The sequence below is a fragment of the Orycteropus afer genome, unplaced genomic scaffold (assembly GCF_000298275.1).
Source record: "Orycteropus afer afer isolate SDZICR_OR568_19922 unplaced genomic scaffold, OryAfe1.0 scaffold00104, whole genome shotgun sequence".
NCBI lineage: Eukaryota > Metazoa > Chordata > Mammalia > Tubulidentata > Orycteropodidae > Orycteropus > Orycteropus afer.
In genome coordinates, this window is record NW_006921691.1 from 9,127,579 (window position 1) to 9,152,223 (window position 24,645).

The 24,645-nt window shown below is 39.0% G+C and overlaps 1 protein-coding gene across 1 annotated transcript in view; it reads left to right on the top strand.

Moving 5' to 3' along the window:
- The first annotated feature begins 8,598 nt into the window (after positions 1–8,598).
- Positions 8,599–24,645, top strand: part of SV2C (synaptic vesicle glycoprotein 2C) — a 280,125-nt gene continuing 264,078 nt past the window's right edge. The window contains exon 1 of the mRNA XM_007943358.2: positions 8,599–9,178. Coding sequence (XP_007941549.1) covers positions 8,599–9,178 — 580 coding nt within the window. The remainder of the gene's footprint in view (positions 9,179–24,645) is intronic.

A 24,645-nucleotide genomic window follows, 5' to 3' on the forward strand; every position in this document is an offset into this window, starting at 1 on the left:
TATGTATTTTACACTGGGTACCAAAAGGAAAAAGTAGAAATGATCATTATATAAATTAATGTTTTGAATGCTGCCCCAGCTTGGATCTTGGGGAATTGATGATGGAAGAGAATCCTTTTTCACCGTTAAATTAGCAGTGTGCGAGAGTGTTTCTAACATTGGCTCACTTAAGCCCTTAGAGACAGCTCAGAGGACAGGTGAAAGATAACTTACCATGAAGTCATTCCAAATGTAATGAGCCAAGACACAGGAGACTATTAATGAGAGGGGATACCAAATGATAGGCTATGAGAAGCTGGAGACTGATCTCCTAGAGAGCAACCAACTGGAAGGACTATAGGACAACATGGGGTGGGGGGGAGATGAAAAAGGGGAGAGAAAGCCTGGAGTACTTGTAGCCTGGAATTGTGCAGGGACATGAGCTGTGACTTGCGTCTCCCTGTTGGCCTGGTTTAATTCTGAATGATTGGCTGACAGTTACATACATAAAATGTAATGCTTATCAAAGGTGTCTGTGAAATTATTCAATGAACTCTGCTAATTTCCTATAGATAGTGGGGAAAATACTGATTTTCAGTTTGGGGTGCTATGTCAGTCCCTACTATCATTTATTGGAAGGAGATACAATGACACTATGAGGGAAATGCAATACTATAAATAACTGAATATATACCTATATGTTTACATGTATATTCATGTACATACTGATACATAGTTTTATAGCATTGCATATAAGACAATGGCTGCTTATAAGGCTGCTTGCTTGCTTCTTTGTTTGTTTTATTTAAATCATTTTCAACTTTCTTCTTTTATTATTATTATTATTGTCATTTGGGTGCAAACTTACAAAGCAGATTTATTTCGCTCTCAACATTTCATGCGTATCTGATTTCACAGCCCTGATAAAAAGCTCTCCTCCCCTCTCCTCCCTGTGACTACCCCTCCCTGTGCCCTTCTTATCTATGCATTCCTGTCTGTCCAGCTTTCCCTCCATGTGAATGCTGCCCCTCTGGTGTCTCATGGCTGATTGATCTAAGGGTTGCATCTCCCTGGGATAGGTGTTCTGCTTGTAGGTCTTTGGAATATTGGGCTGAGAGCCAATCTATGGAAGTGAGTCCAAAGCATAACCCGGGCCATGGTCTCAAGGGTTCAACTAGTCTCTGTCCAACCAGTAATCTAGTCATTTTTGTGTTTTTGAATTTTGTTCCATGTTTTTCTTCCCGCTCCATCCAAACTCACTGCCGTGGAGTCATTTCTGACTCGTAGTGACCCCTCCTTGGGTTTCCAAAGTGGTATCTCTACAGAAGTAAATTGCCCGATCTACCTTCCAAGGAGTGGCTGGTGGGTTTGAACTGCCAGCCTTCTGGTTAGCAGTCAAATGCCTTAGCCACTATGCCACCAGAGCTCCCATGCTATCCAGGATCTCCAATTTTGATCCCTTTCCAGGTGGCTAGCATTGGTAGCTGGGCACCTTCTACTTCTGGTCTCAGGGCCTTGAAGGCTGTGAGGTCCTTGTGGTCTATCATATCTTTGGACTAATTGTTTCCAAATGACTTTGATTTTCTTCACTCTTCTTTGCTCCAGATGAGAGGAGACAAGTAGATCCATCTTAGATGGCTGCTTGAAAGCTTTTAAGACCCTAGCCACTACTCACCAAAGTAGGATGTAGAACAATATTTTTATGTACTATGTTGTGCCAATTGAGCATGATGTTCCCCGAGACTATGGTCCTGAGCCTGCAGGCCTGGTGATTCTCTCCCTCAGGGTGTTTGGTTGTCCCTGAGAAGCTACTCCAATCTTGTCCTCTGTTACTTCTGTAATGTATATGGATAATTTTATAGCACAAGTACATATGTAAGACTATCTTCAGCTAAATCTATCTTTGGTCTTGGGTATATTCCTGTTCACCTACCCCAATCTGATCTTCTCACCTGTCTATGCATTTACCCATAGGCTAGTGTTTGATGCCACTGGTAATGCAGTATAGTGCATGTATTAGTGTTTGCCTCTGTTGTCTATATTTTTTGTGCACATTTCTGTGTCCTCCTTTTCCCCATTGTCATCATGCTGATCACAGATTCCTTTCATACCACCCCTCCCCTCACTCAAATCAAGATGTGACCCCCAACTAATCCAAAATTATCCCTCCCCTGCCCTCCCATGCCTGGTAACCAAAAAAATGAATTTCCTTCCCTGTGTAGACCTTTCCTTGACTTTTTACAATAATGGACTCATATAATATTTGTCCTTCTGTGATTGACTTATTTCACTCAGCATAATGTCCTCCAAATACATCCACATTGTGAGATGATTTGTGTATTCTTCATTATTCTTCAATGTTGCATAGTATTCTATTGTGTGACTGTACCATAGTTTGGTAATCTGTTCATCTGTTGATGGGCATTTAGGTTGCTTCCATCTCTTTGCTATAGTAAACTGTGCTGCAGTGAACATGGGTGTGCATATGTCTGTTCGTGTCCTGGCTCTCACCTCTTTAGGATATATTCCTAGTAATGGAACTGCTGGATCAAATGGTATTTCTATTTTCAATTTTTTAAAGAAATGCCATGCCATTTTCCATAGTGGCTGTACCATTTTGCAGTCCCACCTGCAATGTATGAGAGTTCTGATTTCTCCATACCCTTGCCAGCATTTGTTATTTTCTGTCTTGTTGAACCATCCTGTTGTTGCTGGGGTGAGATGATAGCTCACTGTTGTTTTGATTTGCATCTCTCTAATGGCTAATGATCATGAGCATTTACTCACGTGTTTGTTGGCCATCTATATATCTTATTTAGTGAAGTGTCTATTCATTTCCTTTACCCATTTTTGACTTGGATTTTTTGTCTTTTTGGTGATGACATGTTGAAGTTTTCTATAAATTTTAGAGATAAGTCCCTTGTCAGATATGTCATAGCCAAATACTTTTTCCCAATATGTAGGTTCTCTTTTTACCCTTTTGGAGAAGTCTTTCAATGCACTTAAGAATTTAATGTTTAAAAGATCCCTGTCGTCTAGTTTCTCTTCCACTTCTCATGCTTGATAGTCTATTTATGCCATAAATCAGGGCCCCTAGATTTGCCCTTATTTTATATTTGATGAACTTTATAGTGTTGGGTTTTACATTTAAGTCCTTCATCCAACTTGCATTCATTTTTGTGTATGGAGTGAGGAATGGGATATTCTTTCATTTTTCTGCAAGTGGATATCCAATTTTGCCAGCACCATTTGTTAAAGAGGCTATCTCTCCCACATTGAATGGGTTTTGGTCCTTTGTCAAAGATCAGCTGCCCATAGAGGTTGGGTCTATTTCTGGGTTCTCAATGCTATTCTATTGGTCTATTTGTCTATCATTGTACCAATACCATGCTGTTTTGACTATTGTGGCTGTATAGTAAGTTCTGAGATCAGGGAGTGTGAGACCTCCTACTTTGTTTTTCTTCAGCAGTGCTTTGCTTTTCTAAGGTCTCTTTCTTTTCCGTATGAAGTTAGTGAATGGTTTTTCCATGTCCTTAAAGAATGTTGGACTCTAGATCAGGATTGCATTGAATGTGTAGATTGATTTGGGTACTATTGACATTTTCACAATATTCAGTCTTCCTATCCATGAACATGGTATGTCCTTCCATTTATGTAGATCTCTTTTAGTTTCTTGTAGCAGTGTTTTATAGGTCTTTTGTGTCCTTGATAAGATTTATTCCTAAGTATTTTATCTTTTTGGTAGTTATTGTAAATGGTATTGTTTTCCTTTTCAGAGGTCTCTGTTTATGTAGAGGAATCCAGCTGGTTGTTTTATGTTGGCCTTGTATCCTGCCACTTTGCTGAACCTTTCTATTATTTCCAGTAATTTTTTTTTGGGGGGGGAGTTGCTGAGTCTCTTGAGTTTTCTAGGTATAGGATCATATCATCTTCAAATAGGGATAGTTTTGCTTCTTTCTTACCAATTTGGATGCTTTTGTTTTCCTTTTCTTGCCTTATTGCCCTGGCTAGAATTTCCAATACAATGTTGGATAGAAGTGGAGGTAGAAAGGATCCTTGTCTGACTTCCATTTGCAAGGGGAATGTTTTGAATCTTTCTCCATTGACAATAATGTTGGCTATTGGTTTTGCAAATATGCCTTTTATTATGTTGAGGATTTTTCCTCCTATTCCTATTTTGCTGAGAGTTTTGAAGGGAATAGGTATTGAATTTTTTTTAAATGCCTTTTCTGCATCAGTTGATATGATCATATGGTTCTTTTATTTTATTTATTTGATAGGCTGCATTGATTGGTGTTTTTTTGGGGATGTTAAACCATCCTCCCATATTTCATATGAATCCCACTTGGTCATGGTGTATTTTTTTTTTTGATATATTGTTGGATTCTGTTGTCTAGGATTTTCTTGAAGATTTTTGCATCTATATTCATGAGAGATATTGATCTGTAGTTTTCCTTTTTAAGGGTGTCTTTACCTGGTTTTGGTATCAGTGTTATGCTTACTTCATAGAATGAATTTGGGATTGTTCCATCATTTTCTATATTCTGGAATAGTTTGAGTAGTATAGGTGTCAACTCTTCCCTGAATGTTTGATAAAGTTCTCCAGTGAAGTCGTTGGGCCAGGACTTTCTTCTTCTTCTTCTTCTTCTTCTTCAGTTTTTTATGACCTGTTCAAGTCTTCTTTTGTTATGGGACTGTTCAAATTTCTATCTTAGGCTGAGTTAGTTAGGTAAGTCTTTGTTTCTACAAATTTGTCCATTTCTTCTAGGTTCTCTAATCTGTTGGAGTGTAGATCTTCATAATATTCTGTTATTATCTTTTTTTATTTCAGTTGGTTCTGTTGTGATGTTGCCCTTTTCATTTATTATTTGTGTCATTTGCACCTTCTATTTCTTTTCCTTTGTTAAATTTGCCATTAGTTTGTCAATTTTGTTAATCTTTTAAAAGAACAGGCTTCTTGTCTTATTGATTTTCTCTATTTTATTTTATTGTTTTGTTTGTTTTCTTCTTAATTTATTTCTTCTCTGATCTTTATTATTTCCTTGCTTCTGAATACTGTATGTTTCTTTTGTTGCTCTTTTTCTAATTGTTGGAGTTGTTGAATTAAAATATTGATTCTGATTCTTTTTTCTGATTTAATGTGTCCATTTATTACTATAAATTGACCTCTGAGTACTGCTTTCACTGTGCCCCAAAGGTTTTGGTAAGTTGTATTTGCAATCTCATTTGTTTCTAGGAATTTTTTTTTATTATTATTCCACACTTTATTTCTTCTGTTACCCAGTAGTTTTTGAGCAGTGTATTATTCAGTTTCCACATATTTGATTTTTTTATCTTCCTATTATTGATTTCTAATTTTATAGCATTGTGATCTGAGAAGATGCTTTCTAGTATTTCAGTGTTTTTAAATTTATTGAAGCTTGTTTTGTGGCCTAACATATGGTCTATTCTGGAGAATGATCCATGTGCACTGGGGAAGAATGTGCATTGTGCTTTGTTTGGGTGGAGTGCTCTGTATATGTCTATGAGATCAAGTTGGTTGATTGTGTCATTGAGTTCTTCTGTATCTCTGTTGAGTTTTTTTCTAGTTGTTCTGTCATTCCTTGAAAGCAGTGTGTTAAAGTCTCCTACTAGTATTGTAAAATTGTCTATTTTTCCTTTCAATTCAGTTAACATATGCTTTATATATTTTGGAGCTCTTTCACTGGGTGCATAGATATTTATAATGGTAATGTCATCTTAGTCAATTGACCCTTTTAACATCAAGGGGTGGAAAAAAATATACCCCACTCAAGGCAACCAAAAAAAAGCCGGAGTGGCAATATTAATTTTTGATAAAATAGACTTCAAGGTGGAAGCAAGCATAAGGGACAAAATTAATGTTGCCACCCCTGCTCTTTTTTGGTTGCTTAGAGCATGGTATATTTTTTTTCACCCCTTGATGTTTAATTTATTTATATCTTTGTATCTAAGGTGGATCTCTTGTAAGCAGCATATTGATGAATCTTCTTTTCTTATCCAATCTGCCACTATCTTTCTCTTGACTGGTGCATTTAGTCCATTCACACTGAGTGTAATTAGTGGTAGATATGAATTTATTGCTGTCATTATATTTTTTGTTGTTGTATTGTTGGTGATTTCTTTCTTCCAAATATTTTTCTGTGCTGAGTTTATTTTGTTATCAAAGATTTTTTTTTTCTCTCTCTCTCTTTTCTTCATTATCATTGGTTTTGTGCTTACTAAGCCCTTGTGACTTTCTTCTTTCTTAATTTGGTTAGAAGGATTATTAATTTTCTTTGTGGTTACCCTGAAGTAAATTCTTATCTCTTTAAGTTTGGAACAGTCTGTTCTATAAAGACATGGTCCTGTCTTCCTCTCCATTTGGAAGTTTTGTAATTAAAACTTTTATTCCCTCTTTTTGCTTTGTTGCTGCTGTTGTCTGCAGATTGAATCCCCTTTTTCTCTATGTATATTTTTTTGTGAGCTTACCTTGAGAATCTTTTTCTGGTTTGGTTTCTAGGTGATAGTATCAAGTCTCTTGATTTTAATTTGTTGTTCTCTGTTTGGAGTTCTCTATTGGAAGGACTCCCTTTAGCATTTCTTGTAGGGTTGGTATGGTTTTCACAAATTCCTTTAATTTCTGTTTGTCTGGAAATGTCTTGATTTCACCTTCATATTTGAAGGACAATTTGGCTGGATATATAATTCTTGGTTGACAATTCTTTTCCTTCAAGGTTTTGTATATGCCATTCCATTGTCTTCTTGCCTGCATGGTTTCTGCAGAGAAATCAGAGCTTAGTCTTATTAGTTGTCTATTGTAGGTGACATTTCATTTTTTGAGCTGCTCCCAAGATTCTTTGTCTTTGATTTTGGAAAGTTTGATTATGATATGTCTTGGTTACTTTCTCTTGGGATCTATCTGTATGGGATTCGTTGAGCTTCTTGTATGGATATCTTTTCTTCTTTCATGATATGGGCAAAATTTTCTGTTAGCAAATCTTCAACAATTTTCTCAGTGTTTTTTTTTTTGTGTGTGTGTATGTGTGTTTTGTTTTTGTTTTTGCCTCCTCTTGTTCTGGGATTCCAATCAGACGTATGCTATTTCTTTTCATGTCATCCCATATAACTCTTAAGTATTTTTTCATTTCTCTTAAGTCTTTGTTCTGATTTTTCCTCATACAAGCTGACATCATGGGATTTGTCTTCTAGCTGGGAAATGCTTTTTCAGCTAGTTCTAGACTACTCTTTTATCCTTCCACTGTGTTGTCTATCTCTGTAATTTTAGTGTTCATCTTCTGGATTTCTAATTGCTGTTTTCATATGAGTTTTAATTATTTATCTTGTTATTTTGTTCTTGAATGATTTTTCTGAATTCTTCTAGGTTATTGTCTGTCTTCTCATTGCTGCTGTTTATGGTTTCCTTGATCTCTTGGAGGGTCCTATCTATATGTCTTCTGAATTCCTTATCAGATAGTTCTATTGCTTGTTTTTCCTCAGGGAGATTTCCTAATTCTTTAGCTTGGGTACTTGTTTCTACTATCTTGTCCTGTTTGTTTGTTTGATTTGAAGTTGTCTGTTGTTTCCTAGATATTTTGAAGTTCTTCTCTTTATTTGTTAGTTTTCTACTGATTTATTTCACCCTAGTTTCATGTTTTACTATGTCTGGAAGTGTGGAGTAGGTGTTCTTTGGCTGTTAACATGGCTGTACCAGGTCACTCTCCAGCTTTCTCTATGTTGGTGGAAGCACTGCTGGTGATGTGGGTGCAGGTCTCTGTTCATTGTGAAGAGGATTTGCAGTTGGAATGAGGAGGTGTGGTCTACCATCTGTTGTTGATTCTGTGGTCCAAGAACTACTGGCATAACTAGTCTGTTGGGTGAGGTGGTCAGTGTAGTAGCTATGGCTGACTTGTAGAGAGTTAATATGTTCCTCCCATTGGACAAGGCAGGGAAAAAGATAAACAATTTTTTAAAAGGCCAAGGAGAAGAAGAAGAGATGAAGAGGGACCTGGCACACGGTCTGTTATAGGATGCCATCTTCCTACTTGCTTCTTTGATTTTTACAATGTCAAGAAATATTGTCAGGCAGGGTCCTTCCACTAATACTCTGGTTTTACATATGCTGTGTGTGTATATGTGTCTGTTAGCAATATTATTTTTTCTCAGTCAGGCTATATCCTTACTGAACTTTTAAGATGTCTTGGATGCCCTTTTCAAGGTGCAACGTGTCTTGTTTTATTCTCAGGGAATGCTTGTGTATTCCATATAAAGTTAGCCAGGGTACAGAGTCCCTTAAAAACATTAAAAACAATAATGACACTAAAAACTGTGATTTCCAAGTACTGATCATACTTAATCAGGGAACCAGCATACAATGTGTATATGTACAGTGAGGCCAAAGAAAAGAAAAGCTAATTCTGTCACCTTTGGACTGTGGGGCAGCACAAAGAGAAATAAATAGATAGCAAAAAAAGACCTAGAAATGAATGATAAATATCTCCTCTGTATCTTTTTGTCTTGCAGATCCATTTTGAACCCAATGTGGATGATGCTATCAGGACTGAACCACTGATGAGAGTCTGAAAAATTTTCATCTTCTCATTGGCCATCAGCTGAGATAAGATGGAAGACTCTTACAAGGATAGGACTTCCCTGATGAAAGGTGCCAAGGACATTGCCAAAGAGGTGAAGAAACAAACAGTAAAAAAGGTGAACCAAGCAGTGGACCGGGCCCAGGATGAATACACTCAGAGATCCTACAATCGGTTTAAAGATGAAGAAGATGATGATGACTACTACCCACCTGGAGAAACCTATGATGGGAAGGCCAATGATGATGAAGGCTCAAGTGAAGCTACAGAAGGTCATGATGAAGATGATGAAATCTATGAAGGGGAGTATCAGGGCATCCCCAGCATGAACCAAGGGAAAGACAGCATTGTGTCAGTGGGGCAGCCCAAGAGTGATGAGTTCAAGGACCGTCGAGAGCTGGAGTCAGAAAGGAGAGCCGATGAGGAAGAGCTAGCCCAGCAGTATGAGCTGATAATCCAAGAGTGTGGTCATGGCCGTTTTCAGTGGGCCCTTTTCTTCGTCCTGGGTATGGCCCTTATGGCTGATGGTGTGGAAGTGTTTGTTGTGGGCTTCGTGTTGCCCAGTGCTGAGACTGACTTGTGTATACCAAACTCAGGATCCGGATGGCTAGGTGAGTACATCATGTCACAGAGATAAATTCTGAAACTCATTTATTTTCAAGCACAATTATCAATACAGAGAATAAATATTTTTCATCTAGATCACTGCATTTTTTCCAACACTTTATTATGAAAAATTTCAAACATACAAAAGAATTGTACAATGAACCCTGTGTACATTCACCACCTAGAGCCTATAGTTAACATTTACTATATTTTCTTTATTACCTAGCTGTGTATACATGAAGATTCCTGGGTGACATAACCTAAGATTTGTGCTTGACTACTAAACTAAAAGGAGCTCTGGTGGCGTAGTGCCATTGCAACCCACATTGAGTTTCCAAGGATGTAAGTCCTTATGGAAGCGACAGCCTCAACTTTTTTCTGTGGAGCAGCTGGTGGGTTTGAACCACTGACCTTCTGGTTAACAGACAAAGGCCTTAACCACTACACCACCAGAACTCTGTAATTAAGATTAAATATCATTTTAACTTTCTGTAGTTAAAATGTGTTTCTGTAGGATAACACAAAAAAGGTAAATCTTTTCTCAATCATGATTTTCTCTAAATCATGAATGAGAAAAGATTTACCTTTTTTTCCCCCCCTCTCTTTAACACTTGTTTCCTTTATATGTCCCACCCCTGGTATGTGTTTCTTTAGTTGCTTAACTGGAAGAAATAGATCGATGAAGGCAAATTGTGAAGGAGGGTTGGGTGGGCATACTGTGCATGTTTTTTTGCTGGTAGAATGATGTATGTTTACAACAATCAAAATACAGAATAAGCTTCAGAAGGGGTCCTAATCATTCACCAAATGGATCACTTCAGTGTATCTGTGTTGTGCTTGGTACTGTATTTCTTTTTGTTTCTTTGGTGAGCAAGTATACCCATTGTGAGCCTGGGCATCAAATGTTTATCAAGGATTCATTAAAGGAATATATCAGCAGAATATTTTAAGAGCATAGATTCTTAGAAATGCATCCACACAAATATATAATAATGTTGTTGTTGTTGTTGTTGTTATGTGCCGTCGAGGGCCGCCCCGACTCATAGCGACCCCTCCTTGGGTTTCCGAGGCAGTATCACTACGGAAGTAGGATTGCCCAACCTTCCTTCCGAGGAGTGGCTGGTGGGTTTGAACCGCCAGCCTTCTGGTTAGCAGGCAAGTGCCTTAGCCACTATGCTACCAGAGCTCCTATATAATAATAGCAGGCATATATTTAGAATGAAATTCTTCTCATATTATGACTCTAGTTTTTGTATTGGAAATACTGGAGAAAATCTAAGTTAAGCATACCCTTATGGATTTATCCTCCTGGTCCTAAATGGAAGCACAGTACCACATTTGGTTCTCTTATCAGTCTATCCTATAAACCTATAAACCCTGATGGTGTTTCACACCCCCAAGTGACATTCAGAAATGTAGATAATGCTGCAGAACAATTGGAGCACAGATATTTCATCCATCCATAAATGTTGCCTGCTTTAGTGAATTAAAAATGTGTCCCCAGGAGCACAGAGTTTCACTCATTGTTGTGAATACCCGACAGAAGCATTTTAATGGTTTCATAACTGTACCTTCCAGACTTGCATTTCAATTATTTTTCCATTGTAATTTCACTCATAATTGTATTCTAACAGAGGCTTTTTAGACAAGCATTTAAATTGTTTTGCCATTTTCATTTCATCGAATAATAGCTTTGTAATATAATTACCACACTAAGTCATAGCAGTGGCATCAAAATGCAAGAAAGAAAGATGCATGACCTATGTTTGGTGGCATTTTGAGGACATAGATTTGCAAAATAATTTCTCATGTTCTACTAAGCACTGTGTTATTTTCCTCAAGGAAGACCAGGAACAAAAATGTGAACCTATTTATGTTTTAATTATTTAGGAAATAGATCATTTCTCTGTGGTTACTAGAAGACTGATTTAAAAGTAGCTCAGGACATACTGTGTTTGTGCAGGTCTGTGTGTATGGTCTGTGTGTATATACAATGTTGTTAACTGGGCTGGGAAGAAGCTGGAGTAAATATTTAATTATTCAATGAGCTACTCTTTGGGGGACTAAGTACAATCACTTTAAGATAAACCACTCTCTATTGCCAAAGTCCATTTATTGAGCATTTATTATGTGCAAAGCACAGTGTTACACAGGGGATCAAAGGACAAAAAACGACAAGGTTTCTGCATCCAGGAAGTTATGATCTAGTATGGAAAAATCAGAATTGTCTGCAGATTATAAGTACAAGGCATTACGTATCCACTGTCATATGTTGTTGTGTCCCGTGAGTTGATTTTCAACTCATAGTGACCCCACGTGACACAGTAGAACTGCCCATAGGGTTTTCTTCTCTGTAAATTTTACGGATGGAAGCAGATTGCCAAGTCTTTCTCTTGCGGAGCTCCTGGGTGGGTTAGACTGCCAATCTTTCAGTTAGTAGCTGAATGCTTAATCATTGTGCCACCAGGGCTTCATTGCCATAAGAGAAGTTTATATCAAGAGACTGCAGGCTTGGAGACCACATAAGGGGTAAGGACTTGACCAAAACATTGGAGAGAAGGGAATAGATTTGAGGGCTTTTCCAGAGGTGCAATCAACAGTGATTTAGTCACTGATTAGTTTGGAAAGAGGTTAGTATTGTTGTTAGGTGCTTTTGAGTCAGCTCTGACTCATAGTGACCCTACGTACAACAGAATGAAACACTGCCTGGTCCTGTGTCATCCTCACAGTTGTCACTATGCTTGAGCACATTGTTGCAGCCACTGTGTCAGTCCATCTAATTGAGGGTCTTCCTCTTTTTTTGCTGATCTTGTACTTTACCAAGCATGATACCATCCAGGGGCTGGTCCCTCCTGATAACATGATCAAAGCATGAGAGACAAGGTCCTTGTTTCTAAAGAGCATTCAGGCTGTACTTCTTCAAAGATGGATTTGCTCACTCTTCTGACAATCCATGGTGTATTCTGTATTCTTCTCCAGCACCATAATTCAAATGTATCCATTCTTTTTCAGTCTCCTATTCATTGTCCAGGTTTCACATGCATGTGCAGTGATTGAAAATACCGTTGTTTGGGTCAGGTGCACCTTAGTCTTCAAAGTGACATCTCTGCACTTTAATACTGTAAAGAGCTCTTTTGCAGCAGATTTGCCCAGTGCAATATGTCATTTGATTTCTTGACTGCTGCTTCCTTGGGCTTTGATTGTGTTGTTGTTGTTAGGTGCCATCGAGTCATTTTTGACTCATAGTGACCCTATGCACAGCAGAACGAAGCACCGTCTGATCCCGTGCCAGCTCCATGATCCTTGCTATACTTGAGCCCATCATCGCAGCCACCATTTCAACCCATCTCGTTGAAGACCTTCTCCTCTTTCATCGACCCTCTACCTTACCAAGCATGACATCCTTCTCCAGGAAATGGTCCCTTTTGACCAAAGTGTTGTGTGTTGTTGTTGTTTTGCCATCGAGTCGGCCCCGACTCATAGTGACCCCTCCTTGGGTTTCCGAGGCAGTTATCACTATGGAAGTAGGATTGCCCAACCTTCCTTCCGAGGAGTGGCTGGTGGGTTTGAACCGCCAGCCTTCTGGTGAGCAGTCAAGTGCCTTAGGCACTATGCTACCAGAGGTCCTTTTGACCAAGGTAGGTGAGATGAAGTCTGGCCATTCTCACTTCCAAGGAGCATTTTCAGGTGCACTTCCTCCAGGACAGATGTATTAGCTCTTTTAGCAATCCATGGTACTTTCAGTATTCTTCACCAGCACTACAATTCAAAAGCATCAACTCTTCTTCAGTCTTCCTTATTCATCGTCCAGCTCTCAAATGCATATGAGGCGACTGAAAATGTCATGGCTTCTGTTAGGCACATCTTAGTCCTCAAGGAAACATCTTTGATCCTTAGCACTTGAAAGAGTTCTTTTGCAGCCTACTTGCCCAGTGCTATACATCGTCTAATGTCCTGACTGCTGCTTCCATTGGCATCGATTGTAGAACCAAGCATTGTGAATTCTTTGACAACCTCAAGCTTTTCTCCATTTATAGTGATGCCATTTATTGGTTCAGTTGTGAGGATTTTTGTTTTCTTTATATTGAGATGTAATCCATATTGCAGACTGTATTCTTCAACTTTCATCAGTAAGTGCCTCAAGTCATCCTCACTTTCAGAAAGCAAATTTGTGTCATCAGCATATGGCAGGTTGTTAATGATTCTTCCTCCAGTCCTGATGCCATGTTTTTCTTCATATGGTCCAACTTCTTGGATTATTTGCTCTGCATAAAGATTGAATAAGTATGGGGAAAGGATACAACCCTGATGGACTCCCTTCTTGATTTTAAACCACGCAGTGTCCCCTTGTTCTGTTCAAACAATGGCCTTCTGGTCAATGTACAGGCTCCTCATGAGTACAATTAAGTGTTCAGGAATTCCTATTCTTTTCAATGTTATCCACAATTTGTCATGATCCACACAATCAAATGCCTTTGCATAGTCCATAAAACACAAGTAAACATCTTTCTGGTATTCTTTGCCTTGATCCAAGATCCATCTGACAACAGCTATGATATCCCTTGTTCCACATCCTCTTCCGAATCCATCTTGCACTTCTGGAAATTCTCTGTCAATATACTGCTGCAACCGTTTTTGAATTATCTTCAGTAAGATCTTACTTTCGTGTGATATTAATGATTTTGTTTGATAATTTCCGCATTCTGTGGGATCACCTTTCTTTGGAATGGGTACAAATATGGATCTCTTCCAGTTAGTTGATCAGGTAGTTGTCTTCCAAATCTCCTTCCATAACCGAGTGAGTGCCTCCAGTGGGGCATTTGTTTGTTGAAATATCTCAGTGGGTATTCCTTCAATTCCTGGAGCTTTGTTCTTCACCAATTCCTTCATTGCAGCTTTGATTTCCTCCTTCAATACCATTGGTTCTAGATCATATGCCACCAAAATGGATGACAGAAGAGACTCTGAAACTTGCCCTTGAGTGGAGAGTAGCTAAAGCAAATGGAAGAAATGACAAGATAGAAGAGCTGAACTGAAGATTTCAAAGAGCAGCTTGAGCAGACAAAGCCAATTACTATAATGACATGTGCAAAGACGTGGAGTTAGGGCTTTGATTGTGAATCCACATAAAATGAAATCCTTGACAACTTCAATCTTTTCTCCATTTATTGTAATGTTGCTTATTGCTCCAGTTGTGAGGATTTTTATTTCTTTATGTTGAGGTGTAATCCATACTGAAGGTTGTTGACGTGAATCCATCCTTGGAAAGAAGGCTGTAGTCCTTGGAAAGAAGAGGAGAGTTAAAGAAAGGAAAGGAAGTCATCCAATTTGGTAATGCAGAGAGGACAAGTATTAGCATGAGAGAGCAAGATGATAGGTTTAGTTTCAGACATTTTCACTTTGGGGTTCTTGGGGAACTCTGATAGGAGTGCTCAATGGGCTACTCCTCTCTGGAGTGAAGTGCCAAGAGGTTTAGGAGTCATCTCCTTATTGGATGAAACTGCTAGTGACCTTAATCAGAGAAAAACATTTTCTGCTGAACAATCAATATTAATGAGGCTGGTGGTAGAGGAAGATGTCCTTAAGGAGACTGAGAAGAAGCAGCCAGAAAAAGAGGAGGAAATAGGAGAAAGCATAGGTCTAGAAGTCACTGGAAGGTGGAAATGTGTAACTCAATTACTAGAAAGTCTTGCAGTGAAGACTGAGACAGGCCTACTGGGTCTGACATTTAAGAGGTTATTTGTTGCTGCAAATGGTTCTTAGTATGAATACAGTGAGTTCAGCTAGGGATTTTTAAAAGAGAGGAGTCTGTGCTTTGAGTGCTGTGACAATATGGCACTGCCACCTGTCCTCTCTATTCTCTGCCCCTGGTCATAGCACAGGCTGCTCCAGGCATTAGGCATTCTCCATAGGATTGCTGTGGCTTAGAGAGAGTGCTAAGGAGCCCTGGTGGCACAACAGTTAAGCCCTTGGCTGCTAACTAAAAGTTTGGCAGTTTGAACCCATCCAGAGATTCTACTCTGTGGGAGAAAGACCTGAAAATCTGCTTGTATAATGATTACAGCCAAGAAAACCCTGTGGGAAGTTCTACTGTGTTACATGGGGTCACTGTCTTAGTTCATTAATACTGCTATAACCAAAATACCACAAGTAGATGGCTTTAACAGAAATTTATTCTCTCACGGTTTTGGGGCATAGAAGTCCAAATTCAGAGTGCCAAGTCTAGGGGAAGATTAGGCTAGAGTGCAAGTTCAGAGTGCTGGTTTTAGGGGAAGACATTCTCTCTCTAGATTCTGGGTGGAGTACCCTCAACCTTGTGCTTCAGCTTTGCCTTCCAGGTCCACTGGAGAAAGACAGAGGCTTCTCCTGACTCACAGAGCTACAGAGGCTAACAGTTTAGCAGGGTACAGATTGTTGGCTCACAGGCAGCAAAGACAATGATCCCCAGATTGGCAAGCAAAATGACAGGCCACTGGTTCAAGTCCAGGAACTAGAGATGATGATTTGGCCAAATACTGGATCCATTCCATATATAATGGAAGCAGGCTACACCCAAATGCAACTCCCCTTCAACTGATTAACTGCTCACAGCAGATTCTACCATGGAAGTGATTACATCACATCCAACCTCATCATGGGAAATAACTACATCACAGCCGCCCAGACACTTACAATCATAGCCCAGCCAAGTTGATACACAACCTTAACTAACACAGTTGTCATAAGTGGCAATTGACTCAGCAGCACACAATAATAACATAGAGGTGCTATGTGAGTGAGTCTGCTTGGATCATGACTATATTCCTGGTCAAGTGTCGTTGAGGTGAGCAAGTTGGGTTCTAAGATAACCCTCAGGCAGGAAGGCTGTGCAGCTAGTCCAACCTCAAGCCAGACCAGGCTCAGTCCTACCTAGCCAGGCCCTAGACCATCAGAGTGGAGCAAACACCTTGCTGGCTGCTCCTCTGAGCTGCTCCATGGAACGTGCTGGCTCCTCACTCATTGGCCTATTTCACCCTAGACCTACCTAGTGGAGCAGAGGACTTAATCATTCTTGGTTCAAGTGCTTTCTTGTTGAGGGCTAGAAGATTAATAGTATTTAGGAATTAAAATGTTATCAAAGGATCTCTGGTAGTGTAGTGGTTAAAGCATTTAGCTACTAACCAGAATATGACAGTTTGAACCCACTAGTCTCTCCATGGGAGAAAGACAAGGCAGTCTGCTTCCATAAAGATTTATAGCCTTGGAAACCCTTGGGACAGTTCTACTCTGCCCTAAAGTTTCTTTATGAATTAGAATCAAATCATTGGCAGTGAGTTTGGTTTGTGATTTAAAACATTATGGCCAGGTGTAAACTAGAACAAAATAATCTTTGATTATTAGATGGAAAACAGTATGTTCTAAACCAAAATATATTTAATAAATAAACCTGAACTAAATAATAACTAAACATCCTGTGTTTCTTTTATCTTTTTCAAGGTAAATAGCAACTGTAACACTTAATTTCCACACACACTGGGAATTTTCAGGACAGGAGCTTAAATAGCATACTTGGGATAGATGCAAGGTTACTATGGGATGAAAAGTGTTGAGAAAAATGGTGATAGCAAAGTCATTTCATTCAGTAAGCATTAATTGAGCACTAACTATGTACTGAGTACTTGACAAGATACAGTGGGTGATATTCTGATCAATATGTGTGATCTTCGCCATTGAGAAACTTTTTTCCAAGTGGATAAGTAGACTTATAAAGAGATACATTTTACTACTTTTATTTTTCTTTGACAGAGATACTGAATAAAATGCTATCAGATCACAGAAGATGAAATACATTAGATTTACCTTTGAGAATTGGTGAAACTTTCATCCAGGAAGTGATGTTTTAAACAGGTTTTTGAGGGATGAATAGAAGTCTACCAGGCAGAAAAAAGACTCATATTCCAAGAAGATGCGGAAGTTGTCAAAAGGCCTAGACTTTGTGGGGAATCATGGGAAAGTCAAGTGGTAGGGGGAATGGTGGACTGACAGGTCAAGTTGTAGACAGATAGTTAAAGGCCTTAATGCTAAGGGAGGGGGTTTAAATTTCGTTCTCTAGTAGGCAAGAATGGCATCATCAGATCTGTGGTTTAGAAAATCACCTGTAGCAGCATGGTGGGAAATGAATTTGATGGAAGAGAACTTCAAAAGTGAAAGAGACATAGAATCTAAGTCTAGCTCTGCTTTCTTATAATTTTCTTGTTAAAATTGGCAAATAATTTAAATTTCTCTATACCTCAGTTTTCACATATGAATACTGGAAATAAAAATACCCAAGTAAGTTGGAAGAATTTAATGAGAGGATGTATGTATAGCTCTTTGCAAAGTATTTGATAGATAGAAAACATTAATAAATAATAATTGTTATAGTAATGGAGTCCCTGGGCAGTGCAAATGTTTAATGTGCTCAGTTGCTAACTGAAAAGTTGGAGGTTTGAGTTCACGCAGAGATGCTCCAGAAGAAAGTCCTGGTGAAAAATCAGCCACTAAATCCCTATGAAGCACAACAAAAATGTCAATATACATTATCGAAGTAACAGGGGACAAGGTTGGAGTAGCTTCTAAGTGACAACCAAGCACATTGAGGGAGGGAGTTGCCGGGCCTGAGGGCTTGGGGCCATGGTCTTGGGGACATTAAGCTCAATTGGCACAACATAGTACATAAAAATATTGTTCTACATCCTACTTTGGTGAGTAGTGACTGGGGTCTTAAAAGCTTTTGAGTGACCATCTAAGATGCAACTATTGGTCTCCTCTCATCTGGAACAAAGAAGAGTAAAGAAAATCAAAGTCATATGGAAACAATTAGTGCAAGGGACTAATGGACAACAGGAACCTCAGCCTTCATGACCCTGAGACCAGAACTATATGGAGCCCCACTATCAATGCCAACCACTTGGAAAGGGATCGAAGTTGGAGATCCTGGATAGAATGGAAGGAAAAATGTGGAACAAAATTCAAAAACACAAAGAAGATCAGAAATACTGGTTAGACAGAGACTGGTGAAACCCTTGAGGCCATAGTCCCAGGTTATCCTTTGGGCCCAGAACTGGACTCACATCCATGGATTAGCTCCCAACCAAACTGTAGAAAGGTCTATGAGAAGAACACCTACCCCAAGGAGATGCACCCACCTCCCCTAAGGAGATGCACCCCTTAGACCAATCAACTGTGAGAGATCAGAAAGGCAGCATTTGCATAGGGGGACAGCTAGACAGACAGGAATGCACAGATAAGAAGGACACAGGGAAGGGGTAGTCACGGGGAGGAGATGGGAAGAGAGCTGTTTATTGTTGGGATTGTAATTTGTGCTACGAAATGAAATGTTTATGAACTGTTGAAAGTAAAATGCATCTGCTTTGGAAATTTGCACCCATATCACATCAAACAGCAACAACAACAACTCTGTGAAACGTGGTTCTACAATGATACACATGGGGTCGTCATAAGTTGGGGTTGTCATAAGTCAGTGTCAATTTGATGAAAACCGACCAAACAACAAAACAGCTGTAATCATAATGATTAGAATTAGAAACATGAAAATTGGGTAGGAGGCTACTGCAATTCCCCAGGCAATCCTGAGCTAAATCATTTAATGGGGTAGGAAAAGAGTCATAATTAGATGTTTCTGAAAGAGAAATGGCAGAATTTGATGAATGAGAAACATTGAAGCAGGGAATTGAGGATGTCATCTATGGAGTTGAGATCAAAAGCCTGGGTGAGTGTTGGCAGAGGTAACTAAAAATATAGAAAAAGTGGGTGAGACTGACACAGTTCATTGTGCATAATATTGACCTGGCAGGTAGGAGAGGAGTCAGGACTAGAACAACAGATGTGGGAGAAAAGAGAGATTTTACCAGACATAGAACACAAATAAATAGGAGGCAGAGAATGATCAAACAAAGACATCAGACAGCTTGGTAAGGTGTTGAGGAATGTGTCATCTCCAAAAATGTAACAGCCAAAATTCCCCTGCAGGAGGACATTTTTTAGATTGGATGTATCTGTTCATGAAGACCTCATTGGATCCATAAAGGCCTCTTTGGAGATTGGCTGAAAAGGGAGAGGAGTGGTGATGGGACCATATCTGAGTATCCCTTTTCCCTGCTTCACCAGAGCAGACTCATATTCATCTCTCACACAACTGGATTTATTGGAATAAAGGATTCCATAGTTAAACAACAATACCAACGATTTTAAGCATCTCATCTAGAAGATCTGTGACTTCAGCTGCCACACTGGGGTAACAGTGGGTTAAATGTTTGATAAAGTAGCATTTAGGGAGTAACCATTAGGTTTGGAGAAAGCACTGTAAGGGAGATTGAGATCAGTAAGTCTTGGTTCCTCTTATTAGGGGGAATCATGGCATTTTCTAGCTGTCTTTTACCTTAGTGCTTTAGGCAAAACTTATAGTCTTAAGGATGAGGTTGGTAAGACTTGGGGTGTTTGGTGACTTGCTTGGTCCATGGCAAGGTATTGACTGAGGCAGACTATAGAATCTACATATTCCAACTCTTTATCCCATGCTCCTTCCAGTTCTCTAACATTTTCATTTAAAGTCTTCTTGACCAGATCAGCACAACCCTGGGAGAATACAAGTTCTCAATTCTTGGCTAAAATCCACTACTCTGGTATTCCTGGCAATGACCTAGAAATTCATTTTTGTTTGTAGACTCCGCTAGTACAGTCACCTGCCAAACTTGTACATCCTTCTCTCCTTTTCAAAGCCCTCAGAAGAGATTGTCTGTTTTTTGTATTTACAGTCAGTACATAATGACAGCAGTCACAAATGGGAAATAAATTTGCTTAGAAGAACCAACCTATGAGATCAGCCTATAGTGCAAAATCATCTTAAAGAGGTGGAGTAACAGATGTTAAAAAAGGAAGAAAGAAAGGGAATGTAAGATCCACTGGAATTTCAAATTTTGAAACCAGCGTTCTCTAGAGCTTGCGTGTCAGGAACATGCTTACAAAGGATGCCAGTCACCTTGGCAATTCTCTTTCTCATTTTAATTAGCCAACTGAAGTTCTAGAATAATCCATCAGTCTTGGTGAGGTTGTCTATCTGGAGTCTGCTTCAGAGAGATGGCTTTATTTTCAGTGTCCTGACACATATGGTTTCTGAGTACATAAGACTGAGGTTCAGACCAGGACTGGAAGATTATTAGCCAGCACCTTAGAAGGCCTGTTTGGGTGGCCACCTCAGTTTCCCAGGAAATACCCCATCTGTGATAAACACTAATTTTCCTCCAAAATTTTTATAATATTAGCTAGAGTTGGCTGGCATATTGGACAAAAACAAATATAGCCCAAGATTTCAAGGCATTAAGAAGAATATATTTGCGTATATGAATAAAATTTTCCTTGATTTTGTTTAACATTTGGAGGCTCTTGAAAGTTTTAAAAAATATTTCTAAGTATTTCTAGAATAAATATAGATTTTTATGGAGTTTAGGGTATATTTTTGAATAGAGGTGGCATAATGATTTGATTTTACTCAATATTTTGCCATCAATTATGTTATGTTAGACTGTTTTATCTTCCTTTATCTCCCACTGTGAGCTGGAATGTTCATTCAGCAAATATTTATTGAGTACCTGCTATATGATAAAGAAGCTCGGGTGATGAAGTGGTTAAGGCATTTGGCTGCTAACCAAAAGGTCAGTGATTCAAACTCACCAGCCATTGTGCAGGAGAAAGATGAGGCATTCTGCTTCTGTAAAGATTTACAGGTTTGTAAACCCTATCAGACACTTCTACTGTGTCCTATAGGGTTGCTATGAATCTGAATCAACTCGATGGCAGTGAGTTTGGTTTGCTTTAGTATCTCCCACTGACACCTGGAATGTTCACTCAACAAATATTTATTGAGCGCTTGCTAAGCGATAGCAAGTATTTTAGACTCTAAAGATGCAGTAGTAAGTAGAACAGAGTCTGTTTTAGACTGTAAAGATACAGTAGTAAGTAAAACAGGAAAGTTCTCTGGTAGACTTTAAGTATAGTTTTTAATCTCTCTATTTCTACCTGCATTGTGGAATTCTTGGAACATCTAGAACCCCATTTTATTTTATTTTTTTTCCTTTGTTTACCATTTAGCACCTACAGAAAGGTTCGTTTCCTTGAGGTCTGAGTTAGGTGCATACCTTTATTACTTTCTCCATCCCTACGTGGGTTCCCTATTTCTTTCAATTAAAAAAAAAAAAAAAAGTTGTTGTGGAGTCAATTCTCATTCATCATGACCCCACATCAGAGTAGAACTATGCCCTATGGATTTTCAATGGCTGTTTTTTTTAAGGTAGAAAGATCTTTCTTCCAAGGTGCTGTTGGATGGACTCAGACCACCAAACTTTCAATTAGCAGCTGAGCATGTTAGTTTGCACTCCCCCAGGCACTTTCTTGTTTCTCCAGGTATTAACAAAAGAAGAAATACTCTGTTGGGATTTGTAGCTGCTTTATCGGCAGCTATCTGTGTTTTCAGAAAACAACCAGCTTCAAGTTTCTGAGACCTCTCTTTTGTTTTTTTGTTGCCCATTGTTTGCCAGCTATCCTGACAGCAGAGTGTGCTGACTGGCTCACTGTGCATCCAGTGTTTCTACAGTATGTGTAATCTCTACGCAGTGTGACCAGGAACATCAGCCTAGCCAGGCTGCTGACAAAGAGTGATGGAGAGTATTTTCCTCTTTCCACTTTATTCCAAGATTTTGGTCATTAGCTATCTGGGTATGCTTTAAATTTTAAGACCAGCATCTTCATACCTAGAAATGTACACTGCAGATCTCAGGATGAGCAGCTCTGTGCCCTACCTAATCTCTTTGTCCTCCATATATGCACTGGTATCCTTGAGGTTTACTTTCTGTTGTGTGTTGCTCCCTCTGGCTCTGTTTAGCCTCTCAGCTGTCACAGTGATCCTAATTGGAATTAGAAAGTTTATTGGCTCATAGAATACATCCTGTCCACCAACACTAGCAAAATCTTATTTGGATTCTTTATTGCCAAATTGGAAAAGAAGATTCAATAAGTCATCCTCATTATATTCCAGAATCTTATTTGCTGCTGATTTTCACATTCTTCTGAGAAGAGAGAGGCTTCTGACATCAGAAAGCAGATTGGATCAAGGTATCTGAAAAGATGCCTCCATCCAAAGTGACTGTGATGTGTTTTCACAGGGCAGGAAGTTAACAGAAGTTTCTTGCCACATTCCTGAAACTTGCCAAGAAGTAGCATTCTGGGACTGAAGGTGTGATAGGTAAATGCCTTCTGTCACATGCTGGGGGTCCTTGAGGTTTCCCCACAACAGAGTTTTGAGCCTGAAGGTTGATTCCTCCATTACTACATCCTATAACCCTCCATCCCAAACTACTTCTGCTTAAGGATTTTGGTTCCACTGGGCATACTGCTAGGAGCTCTGGTAGCATAGTGCCTAAGACATTTGAATAGCAATAAGGTGGTTAGCAGTCATGCTAACCAGAAGGCTGGCGGTTCAAACCCATCAGCCACTCCTCAGAAGGAAGGTTGGGCAATCTACTTCCGCAGCGATATCACCTCAGAAACCCAAGGAGGGGTTGCTCTTAGTCAGATCTGACTCGATGGCAGTGAGTTTGGTTTTGTTTTGGTTGGGCATACTGCTCTTAAAGTTTTCTGATTGAGTCTAGGACTCCCTGTAATCACAAGAGAACTCACTGGTGTGATCTGTCAGTTTGGAGATGTTGTCAGTTGTGGACTTGGCTTCAAATAAAACAGTCTGAATTGTTAATCTTTTAATAACTGGATCAAGCCAAATACAAATACTACAGAGGTGTAGACTCAAATTCTAAATATCAAGATACAATTGCATCCTTTTGTAGGCAAATTGACATTTCAAATAGTCTCCAATAAGCAAAAGCCTTTATAGAACCTAAGCTTCCGGCAGAATGCCTCAGAAAGTAAGGACTATTCAATTACATTTATCTTGAGGAATTAGACTGATTAATTACTGAAGCGGGTATTCCTGACCCACATATTTGCAAACTGATATTCTTACCTTAAACTTGCAAATGTCTCTTTGGTCTTTAAATTGTGAGAAGAAAAGTACAAGAGGTCCTTGGGTGTGTACTTCTTACCTTTAATTTTAAAATTGAGGGCACTAATCAAATATAAAATAGTGAAGGAACAATGCTTCTCCTAATTTGAATTTTTTTATCTAAGAAATATGCTGAAAAATAGAATCTAATAACTTTCAAATTATTTTCAAATCTCTCTGTTTTGATCAGTTATTGCATAAATATGGTTTGATTGAGTTTTTTCACTTAAAATTATTCCATATAAATATTTTGAACTAAAGACAGCCAATTATGGAACTTAGTAATTATGCAGGCATCCTTAACATAGGAACTCTAATGGTATAGTGCCTAAGGCACTTGACTGCTAACCAGAAGGCTGGCAGTTCAAACCCACCAGCCACTTCTCCTCACTACTTCTGTAGTGATACCTACCGCCTCGGAAACCCAAGGAGGGGTTGCTATGAGTTGGATCCGACTTGAGGGCAGTGAGCTTGGTTTCTGGTTTATCCTTAACATACTGTAACTTGTTTAGCCACCTTGTTGCTATTCGTTTGAATTTATCCAGTTCTTTGCTTGTCATATGAAAACAATATGCTCCAAACTTTTTAAATGATTGTTTTGTTTGTGATATTTATTTGACATATTTGCCCTAAAGTGGATTTGAATACCTAGGATTGAGATTGCTTGGGAGATGGTTCATATGATGACAGGAGCCCATCCAATATACATCACAGTAGTGCCCCTTGGGTAGTACCTGTGAGAATAGTTCAGTTTAGGTAAATAGCATGAGATCTGGCTATTAGCGGGGAAGTTAAAGTGACTAACATCAACATGCACTCTGTGAGGTTGGGATGATATGCAAAAGCCAGTTGTTGCTCTCCTTAATATGGGATGTTAATAACATAGATGTTCCACCTTGGCTTTCTTTTTGAAGATTTTTCTGTTTTTATTCTTCAGAGAAACCAGCAATTTTTTTTGGGGGGGGGGATATTTCTGTAACTTTTAAATTACCAAAGAATAATACACAAAATGGGAGCCCTGGCAGCAGCATTTTACTGCTAACCAGAAGGCTGGTGGTTCAAACCCACCAGCCACTCCTCAGAAAGAAGGTTGGGCAATCTACTTCAGTAGTGATACCACATCAGAAACCCAAGGAGGAGTCACTATGAGTTGGATCTGACTCCAAGGCAGTGTGTTTGATTTTTTGTTTGAATACACAAAATAAATTGCATTCCTGGTGGCTTTTGGTATTTAAATTTAAGTAATTATAATGCCCCCACCCCCAAAAAAACCCCACTGGAATAGAGTCAATTCTGATTCATAATAACCCCCATTGGGTTTTCCAGATTGTAATTTTTTACATATGTAGGTTGCCTCATCTACCTTCCACAGAGCAGCTG